At 31.9% G+C, this 10,940-nt stretch overlaps 2 protein-coding genes across 2 annotated transcripts; both read right to left on the bottom strand.

Annotated features, from left to right (window-relative positions):
- Positions 1–2,019: 2,019 nt before the first annotated feature.
- LOC140048709 (uncharacterized) lies at positions 2,020–5,158 on the bottom strand. The gene is made up of 2 exons (XM_072093482.1): positions 5,124–5,158; positions 2,020–4,548 (listed from the first exon to the last, which is right to left on the bottom strand). Exon 2 carries the CDS (start codon positions 4,505–4,507, stop codon positions 2,450–2,452), a length of 2,058 nt encoding a protein of 685 aa, XP_071949583.1. The 5' UTR covers positions 4,508–4,548; positions 5,124–5,158; the 3' UTR covers positions 2,020–2,449.
- Positions 5,159–5,921: 763 nt separating this feature from the next.
- LOC140048754 (uncharacterized) lies at positions 5,922–10,475 on the bottom strand. Its single transcript, XM_072093531.1, has 2 exons — positions 10,375–10,475; positions 5,922–9,792 (listed from the first exon to the last, which is right to left on the bottom strand). The coding sequence occupies exon 2, from the start codon at positions 9,749–9,751 to the stop codon at positions 7,715–7,717; it is 2,037 nt and encodes a 678-aa protein (XP_071949632.1). The 5' UTR covers positions 9,752–9,792; positions 10,375–10,475; the 3' UTR covers positions 5,922–7,714.
- Between the last annotated feature and the right edge of the window lie 465 nt (positions 10,476–10,940).

Genomic DNA, 10,940 nt, shown 5'->3' with positions numbered 1-10,940 from the left:
TGATACTCATATTTTCTGCCATCACATGAATTGTATATCATATAACTTTATAATATGCACCTGTTACATTTTCATTTCAATATTTATTCCAAATAAAACAAAGTCTTTAAACATAAACAGAAAAAAATGCAAAATTTGTACATTTTTAAACAATTAATAATGTAAATTATAAGTTTTTTTTTAGGAATTCAAATTTACAATGTATATAATTAATATTGGAAACAATATGTGAAAAACTAAAATTTAAAAAATTACTGATATTTTTTTTTTGAGCAGAAAAATATAAAGAAAAATGTAGAATATTAACGGAAAACAATATAATTAAAGAAAGAACATATGAAGACAGATATTACTGATTTATTTGTAATGTATTTAATTATGATATGAAAGAATAAAGGTGGTGGTTCACGCCACAAAAGAGAAAAAAAAATGTATATAATTAACAACTAATAACAAATTCAAAATATTTAAAATACAAGTTCACATTACAAATATAAAAATTATATTAAAATATACTGTAATCAAATTAGAAGTAAAATTACTTACGCGCAAAAGATCCCCGAATAAGCGAAAATAACTACAAAGTTCCTAATAAATGGCCAATACCAACATTGCCGTGCAACCCTGCAATGTCAGCCTTCAGAAATTCTAATGCCAACTGTACGAACTAACAGGTTGCGCTGTGCATAACTACCTGTATAACCCTAATCAGGCGGACTACTACTGTATCGTCTATGTTGGATGCACTATTGTTACAATACAAATACAACATTGGAACCCACACTTTTACTATTCAGTAATATATCCGCCGAATCAACTCACTCTACATATATATAAAGGCTCATAACTTTTTAACCACTGCACATAAAAGAACAAAAGTGGTGTCTAAACCTAGGATTTAAAGATAACAAAAGAAATGTTGTGACTATCTAATATAGTTGCATTGGTCAGATATCTAGGGTCAAGGGTCAGTTTGTAAGCTTTTTATACATTCTAATAAGACTCGTTACAACAGGTAATCCAAGAATGTAACAGTCATGCAACTGTTGATAGGCCTTTCTTATTAATTGTATATTTACATAAAATTGTATTAAAAATATTTGTAAGCAATGTTAATGTATTATATAGTATGGTATAAATTGCTTTATTTTCTTTTTTTTATGTTTTGTTATTGTACACATTGTTTAAATACTTTTTAAATATGTTTTTATATTAAATAATATGTACAAAGTATTTAATTCATTACATTGTTACAAGAGGTTCCCACTTCTGTGTTGGGCCATTGGCCCATGGTTTCCTCTTGGACTATATGCCAATTGTTTAATAAATAAACAAATAAATAAATAAGAATGTTTACATTTTATAAAATACATGTAACAATTAACAATAAATTAATATGAATAATTAATATTAAATTGTATAATTGTTTTAATTTGTATTGTGATAAATTCCTGTTTATACTATAGACTATAATGATTGTCAAAAATAAGTAGATAAGTATAGGCTACAGTTTTTTCGACAGAAAACCAAAAAATAAATTAATAAAGTTTATTTTCCATTCTCGTTCCATTCAAGCTTGGTTCACACTATGATATAAGCAAATGATTTGACATCCAATATTCCATGACGGCTGACTGACTTGCTCCTAATTGTGTCCAGCAATTCCATGGTTTAGTTTAAAACTTCTATTTCCATACCAAAATAATAATAAATGTTACCAGGAAGTTTGTGCTTGCATTGCAAATATAATCATAACGCGGTCTGTCATAACCATCATTATCATCGTCATCGCTATCATCACTTTTCATTTATCGGTCAATTCATGGAGCTATAAAATGATAGCTCCATGGTCAATTAATTAATAATTTTATAACTCTATGGTCAATTAATGGTGCATGGATTAAGTTTCATATGAACATAAGGGAACATCAAAATGTCAATATTTTTCTCTTTTGTGGCGTTAACCACTATTTATTCATTTCATCTTCAACAGATTAATACAATTATTGAATACTTCTGTGATAATCATAATGTCAATATTCCTTGTAATCAATATTCATTATCATTCATTAAATTATTTATATTTACAAATCAAACCCTTATATTTTGACGCGACATTTCAATTATTTGGAACTATATTTTATTGATGTCTCTTCTATACCTATATCTTCAACCAATTCTGGACTAGTGAAAATAAGTTTGATAAAAAAAACCATTATGATGTTTGTGTTTCTATCTTCCTGACCATAGATTTTAATACAGAATTATACTCATTGATGTAATTGCTTGTTATTTGTAACATTATACGTTAATGTAGGAATCTTTACTTTAATATAGCAAGGTGGTAGGAGGGAGAATTACCATCCGAAAGGGGACACATTGCCTCCAACATTTCTATACCACCAGCCTGTAACAGTATTGACGGTCATGACACCCATGGATCCTGTCCTCACTCAATACCTGCTAATGGAGTACCATAGATTTTAATTAGTATAATAATACCATTATATATCATTTGCATAATCTGAAATAGACCTAACAAACTTTCAAGTGTATTTATCAGTATGAATGAATATTTATCTAACTTTAAATAATTCATTGCATCTACCATTTGATAAGCAATGTCTATATGGCCACTTTTTAGTTCAATTCTTGCCTTTATATAAAACACAATTGTTTCTAAAGAAAACCGGATGCAACCGTGTTTAATAACATGGTCTTTAATAACATATTGAAATATGCCATCAATCCCCCATGATCTATAACTCAAATCTCTGTTTTCCTTTTCTGCATATATTTCTATAGAAGAAAGGAACGTTTGGTTGTGGTTCTGTAATGCAGTTTCAAAATTTGTAATAGCTTCCTTTAATTCACTATCATTACCCATTAAGTAATGGAATTTTACTAACAGACCAAGCATACTCGAGCAGTTGTCATGGTTTCCATTGGGATGGGTTATTTTACCTCCTTGTTTGTAGTAACACAATGCCTTCTTTTGATACTCTTTACATTTGTTTCGTGAGCACACCATTACAGACAGGATTAAGTCTCCTAAAAACTGATACAATGCTGTTTTAAACGCATTATCATAACCCTTCATTACAATAGATTTAATATCTCTAATAATTGGTAATACGATGGATTCAATATTTCCGATTACCTCTGAAATGGGAACATTATCCTTCATCCAGGCTAGGACCTTTTTAGAGATTGGCTCAATATCTCTCGACATCCACTGGAGAAGTAGCCATTCTAAGGTGTCTGGCTTATGCGTATGCGTTAAATCATGAAGTACATTTTCAAGACTGTGGGTTACTAGACTGGCCATTGGGTGTTTTAAAAGATCAGTCTCTAACCTTGAATAGTCATCATTGATTACATCTGCAATTTTTAATTTATCACATATCTCACGTTTGATAACGGGTCTTAAACATACTTCACCACCTGCAATACTTGACATCACCCTCACCCAAAGATCGTGTTTAATTGTTGCCAATTTTTGTATCACTTTATTGCGACATACATCTGATAAGTGGCCAATCAAGTTTTGCTGTCGAATAAAATAATGCGGTAAGTTGTTTTCCTTATAGCAATCAATGAGCCAATCTATCACTTTTCTTGTTAAATCCATGATATTGTCAGTTTTGGATGGAATTTTTTCACACATCCATAGGCATGCGGTTTTGATAAAATACGAACAGAACGGTTTTCGTTGTTGAGAATCAAACAGTATGTACTTTTTCTTGATCGCTTTCAGAGCAAACATGCAGCCAAAAACTGGTGCTGGCATTTCGTGAATAAGCTTCCTCTCGGCAACAGAAAATGACAACCGCCATTCAATGTCTTTTGTGTCACTGTTGTGACGTCCAACGGCAACTACATGACAATCTAGACGCGATATCTCGTTTAGTAAATCTTGCGATGGCCAGTTGCTCCGCTTCTGTCTAGTAAAATAATCGGCAGTACTAGATGGCCATGAGTCACATGAAAAGCAAAATACTTTATCACGCATTTTTGTTGCAGACCCAACCGTATGTTTCTGTGTTACAGATGGACCATTTATTTCACATTCAGATGAATTAGAAGGCTGAGTCGTCATTAAAGCCCATTCCATAAAACTACTGCTCTTAAAATAATCATGTTCATCAAGCCACCCTTTATCTAGGAATATCCCATCAGCTAATTTAAGTTTCAAATATGCTGGTTCATCCTGATATAGTTCAGCAACAACTGACGCTGAATTTTTATTTTCCATCGGAGCCTGCCAAAACACATTGGCAAAGGGTAAAACGTGCATTTCGTCCACATCACTTCGAATGTATTCAGGCATTCCTTCAGAATAACTACCAGTGTAATATTTCTGTTTAATAAATGTTTTACCTGTGTTAATTGCCGCTTCAATAATCGCCAAATGAGATATTTGAGCCAATCTTTCATTTGTTTCACATACAATTAACTCATTGGCAACCTCATCCATCATTTCTTTGACACTCATACTGTCTGCCATCACATGAATTGTATTATATAACTTGACTTGAACATATGCACCTGGAAAACAATGATTAAAACTGTATCAAAAGAGATAACTGGCCCAGTGACACAACAATATGCAAATTGTGTGGCCTTAATTTAGATTCACATTATTGTTGTGAACAGGCGCAGAAGACATGAACTACCATGTTTTTCTTCCCTTTGATTCGTTAATATTTATTCTACATTAAAAACCATACATTATAAGAATACTCATAATTTCAAAATGTATGTATTAATAATTATCGATCTAATAATGATATAGTTCTTCATTCATCCATTTAGAGTAACACTGGCTCTTATCCATGGGGATTTTGTTTTGTGTTTCCTGCCACTTATACTACTTACTTTGTGGTTGTATTTATGATGTGTTGCATTAAGCATAAGAATGAGTGTTAATTTTGTGTTATTTAATTCAAAATGATTTCAAAATTTAAACATAACTTTGATCTGATCTGCAAATCTGAGGCGGGATCATCAAGCTCCTCATACAAATACAATTCGTAAATTTCAAACAACTAGGTAACAATCTAACTTCTATATAAAAAAATAAGAGGAACACTAACAGTTTAAAAGGAAATTGTGTTACTTACGTATATTAAGAAATTGTCATCTGCGACCAAACATTATGAAAGCGAAAGAAGAAATGGCGAAAACCGGAATTTCCAACCAAATCAATAAAATAATATGATAATAGGAGGAGATTATTGTGTTTTCACGAATCAGATAGCAACAGCTGCAGAATATCACAACAGTAAACAAAAGATAAAGAACTGACCAATCAGATAAGCACATGTGTGTGGTTGTGAATACAGAATAATGTTAACGAATACATAAATGTATACACTGTATGTATTATCAGGGAAGAGTTAAATTGTAATTTAACTCTTCCCTGGTATTATACAGCATGCATTAGTGGTGCGTGTTGTGAATTGGATGTTGTACATTTTAAATATTATACATTAATTTATCGATATTTTCCAAAGAATGTAAGAGCGGTTTTAAAAACGGACTTTCTGTGATAAAATATCAAACAGAAATGGCGTCCGTTATTTGAGCCAATCTTTCATTTGTTTTACATACAATTAACTCATTGGCAACCTCATCCATCATTTGTTTGATACTCATATTTTCTGCCATCACATGAATTGTATATCATATAACTTTATAATATGCACCTGTTACATTTTCATTTCAATATTTATTCCAAATAAAACAAAGTCTTTAAACATAAACAGAAAAAAATGCAAAATTTGTACATTTTTAAACAATTAATAATGTAAATTATAAGTTTTTTTAGGAATTCAAATTTACAATGTATATAATTAACAACTAATAACAAATTCAAAATATTTAAAATACAAGTTCACATTACAAATATAAAAATTATATTAAAATATACTGTAATCAAATTAGAAGTAAAATTACTTACGCGCAAAAGATCCCCGAATAAGCGAAAATAACTACAAAGTTCCTAATAAATGGCCAATACCAACATTGCCGTGCAACCCTGCAATGTCAGCCTTCATAAATTATAATGCCAACTGTACGAACTAACAGGTTGCGCTGTGCATAACTACCTGTATAACCCTAATCAGGCGGACTACTACTGTATCGTCTATGTTGGATGCACTATTGTTACAATACAAATACAACATTGGAACCCACACTTTTACTATTCAGTAATATATCCGCCGAATCAAGTTCAGATACTCACTCTACATATTGTACACATTGTTTAAATACTTTTTAAATATGTTTTTATATTAAATAATATGTACAACGTATTTAATTCATTACCATTGTTACAATAGGTTCCCACTTCTTCTGTGTTGGGCCATTGGCCCATGGTTTCCTCTTGGACTATATGACAATTGTTTAATAAATAAACAAATAAATAAATAAGAATGTTTACATTTTATAAAATACGTGTAACAATTAACAATAAATTAACATGAATAATTAATATGAAATTGTATAATTGTTTTTATTTGTATTGTTATAAATTCCTGTTTAATATGAGACTATATAATATAATAATGATTGTCAAAAATAAGTAGATAAGTATAGGCTACAGTTTTTTCGACAGAAAACCAAAAAAATAAATTAATAAAGTTTATTTTCCATTCTCGTTCCATTCAAGCTTGGTTCACACTATGATAATTATAAGCAAATGATTTGACATCCAATATTCCATGACGGCTGACTGAGTTGCTCCTAATTGTGTCCAGCAATTCCATGGTTTAGTTTAAAACTTCTATTTCCATACCAAAATAATAATAAATGTTACCAGGAAGTTTGTGCTTCCATTGCAAATATAATCATAACGCGGTCTGTCATAACCATCATTATCATCGTCATCGCTATCATCACTTTTCATTTATCGGTCAATTCATGGAGCTATAAAATGATAGCTCTACTGTCAATTAATTAATAATTTTATAACTCTATGGTCAATTAATGGTGCATGGATTAAGTTTCATATGAACATAAGGGAACATCAAAATGTCAATATTTTTCTCTTTTGTGGCGTTAACCACTATTATAATTTCATCTTCAACAGATTAATACAATTATTGAATACTTATGTGATAATCATAATGTCAATATTCCTTGTAATAAATATTCATTATCATTCATTAAATTATTGATATTTACAAATCAAACCCTTATTTTTTGACGCGACATTTCAATTATTTGGAACTATATTTATTGATGTCTCTTCTATACACAAGATCAACAAATTCTGGACTAGTGAAAATAAGTTTGATGATAAAAAAAAACCATTATGATTTTTGTGTTTGGATAGCCGAGTGGTTAGGACACTTGACTGTCGTACAGATAGACCCGGGTTCAATGCCCGACAACTCCCAGTCCACTCAGCTGTAAAATGAGTACCTGGTTGAAAATACTAGGGAGAAAAAAGGCGGCGTGGAAAGGAACTGGCCACCCTACCACATAATGCCGAGGCTTAGTACAATGAGCTCCTAACAGCTCATTCCCCTACGTTCAGAGAACACGGGACTCACCCCCCTTTACGTTAATGTAGGAATCTTTACTTTAATATAGTACCGTGGTAGGAGGGATAATTACCATCCGAAAGGGTAAAAATTGCCTCCGACCTTTCTATACCACCAGCCTGTAACAGTATTGACGGTCATGGCCACATCCATGGATCCTGTCCTCACTCAATACCTGCTAATGGAGTAACATTACATATCATTTGCATAACCTGAAATAGACCTAACAAACTTTCAAGTATATTTATCAGTATGAGTGAATATTTATCTATTTTTTTTAAGTCTTCGTCATTCATTTCATTTACAATTTGATAAGCACGGTCTATATTGCCACTTTTGAGTTCCATTTTTGCTTTTATATAAAACACAATAGTTTTTAAAGAAAATCTAACGCAATGGTCTTTAATAGCATATTGAAATATACCATCAATCTCCCATGATCTATAACTCAAATCTCTGTTTTCATTATCTGCATATATTTCTATAGAAGAAATGAGCGTTTGGTTGTGGTTCTGTAATGCAGTTTCAAAATTTGTAATAGCTCCCTTTAATTCACTATCATTACCCATTAAGTAATGGAATTTTACTAACAGACCAAGCATACTCAAGCAGTTGTCATCGTTTCCATTAGGATGGATTATTTTACCTCCTTTTTGGTAGTAACACAATGCCATATTTTGATACTCTTTACATTTGTTTCGTGAGCACACCATTACAGACAGGATTAAGTCTCCTAAAAACTGATACAATGCTGTTTTAAACGCATTATCATAACCCTTCATTACAATAGATTTAATATATTTAATAATAGGTAATACGATGGATTTAGTATTTCCGATTACCTCTGAAATGGGAACATCATGCTTCATCCAGGCTAGGACCTTTTTAGAGATTGGCTCAATATCTCTCGACATCCACTGGAGAAGTAGCCATCCTAAGGTGTCTGGCTTAAGCGTATGCCTTAAATAATGAAGGACATTTTCAAGACTGTGGGTTACTAGACTAACCATTGGGTGTTCTAAAAGATCAGTCTCTAACCTTGAATAGTCATCATCAATTATATCTGCAATTTTTAATTTATCACATATCTCACGTTTGATAACGGGTCTTAGACATACTTTACCACCTGCAATACTTGACATCACCATCACCCAAAGATCTTGTTTAGTTGCTGCCAATATTTTTGTCACTTTATTGCAACATGCATCTGATAAGTGGCCAATCAAGTTTTGCTGTGGAATAAAATAATGTGGTAAGTTTTTTTCCTTAGGCCTATAGCAATCAATGAGCCAATCTATCACTTTTCTTGTTAAATCCATGATATTGTTAGTTTTGGATGGAATTTTTTCACACATCCATAGGCATGCGGTTTTGATAAAATACGAACAGAACGGTTTTCGTTGTTGCGACTCAAACAGTCTGTACTTTTTCTTGATCGCTTTCAGAGCAAACATGCAGCCAAAAAATGGTGCTGGCATTTCATGAATAAGCTTCCTCTCGGCAACAGAAAATGACAACCGCCATTCAATGTCTTTTGTGTCACTGTTGTGACGTCCAACGGAAACTACATGGCAATCTAGACGCCGTATCTCTTTTAATATAGCTTGCGATGGCCAGTTACTCTGCTTCTGTCTAGTAAAATAATCGTCAGTACTAGATGGCCATGAGTCACATGAAAAGCACAATACTTTATCACGCATTTCTGTTTCAGACATCTCAAATGTATGTGTCTGTGTTACAGATGGACCATTTATTTCACATTCAGATTCAGTAAAAAACTGAGTCGCCACCAAAGCCCATTTCATAAAACTACTGCTCTTGAAATAACTATGTTCATCAAAGAACCTTTCTTCTTGGAATATCCCATCAGCTAATTTAAGTTTCAAATATGCTGGTTCATCTGGATATATTTCAGCAACAAATGGTGCTGTGCATGTTTTATTTTCATTCGAAGCCTGCCAAACCACATTACCAAAGGATAACACGTACATTTCGTCCACATCACTGCGAATGTAGTCAGGCATTCCTTCAGAATAACTGCCAGTACAAAATGTGTGTTTAAATAATGTTTTATCTGTGTTAAGTGCCTTTTCCATAATCGCTAAATGAGATATTTGAGCCAATCTTGCATTTGTTTTACATACAATTAACTCATTGGCAACCTCATCCATCATTTGTTTGATACTCATACTGTCTGCCATCACATGAATTGTATCATATAACTTGACTTTAACATATGCACCTGAAAAACAATGATTAAAACTGTATCAAAAGAGATAACTGCTTGGCCCAGTGACACAACAATATGCAAATTGTGTGGCCTTAATTTAGATTCACATTATTGTTGTGAACAGGCGCAGAAGACATGAACTACCATGTTTTTCTTCCCATTCATTCGTTAATATTTATTCTACATTAAAAACCATACATTATGAGAATACTCATAATTTCAAAATGTACTAATAATTATCGATCTAATAATGATATAGTTCTTCATTCATCCATTAGGGTAACACTGGCTCTTATCCATGGGGATTTTGTTTTGTGTTTCCTGCCACGTATACTACTTACTTTGTGGTTGTGTTTATGATGTGTTGCATTAAGCATAAGAATGAGTGTTAATGTTGTGTTATTTAATTCAAAATGATTTCAAAATTTAAACATAACTTTGATCTGATCTGCAAATCTGAGGCGGGATCATCAAGCTCCTCATACAAATACAATTCGTAAATTTCAAACAACTAGGTAACAATCTAACTACTATATAAAAAAATAAAATAACAGGAACACTAACAGTTGTTTAAAAGGAAATTGTGTTACTTACGTATATTAAGAAATTGTCATCTGCGACCAAACATTATGAAAGCGAAAGAAGAAATGGCGAAAACCGGAATTTCCAACCAAATCAATAAAATATGATAATGGGAGGAGATTATTGTGTTTTCACAACTCAGATAGCAACAGCTGCAGAATATCACAACAGTAAACAAAAGATAAAGAACTGACGAATCAGATAAGCACATGTGTGTGATTGTGAATACAGAATAATGTTAACGAATACATAAATGTATACACTGTATGTATTAAACAGCGTTAGTGGTGCGTGTTGTGAATTGGATGTTGGATAATCATAATCAAAGTGGAGCTTATAAAAATTGTAAAATAAAATGTATAATTTAGGCCTAGATAAAAAATAGATAAAAGATATTCTTAACTAACAGTAGCTGTGCCTTTTTAAAATAATGTTCTGTTCTTCTTTTTGTATCTTATCATGTTTAACATTATACATTTATCGATATTTTCCAAAGAATGTAAGAGCGGTTTTAAAAACGGACTTTCTGTGATAAAATAGCAAACAGAAATGGCGTCCGTTTATTCTACGCTGTCATA

The sequence above is a fragment of the Antedon mediterranea genome, chromosome 5 (assembly GCF_964355755.1).
Source record: "Antedon mediterranea chromosome 5, ecAntMedi1.1, whole genome shotgun sequence".
Taxonomy (NCBI): domain Eukaryota; kingdom Metazoa; phylum Echinodermata; class Crinoidea; order Comatulida; family Antedonidae; genus Antedon; species Antedon mediterranea.
Note: the sequence above shows the minus strand (reverse complement) of the source record. Positions and strands in the feature narration are given on the sequence as shown.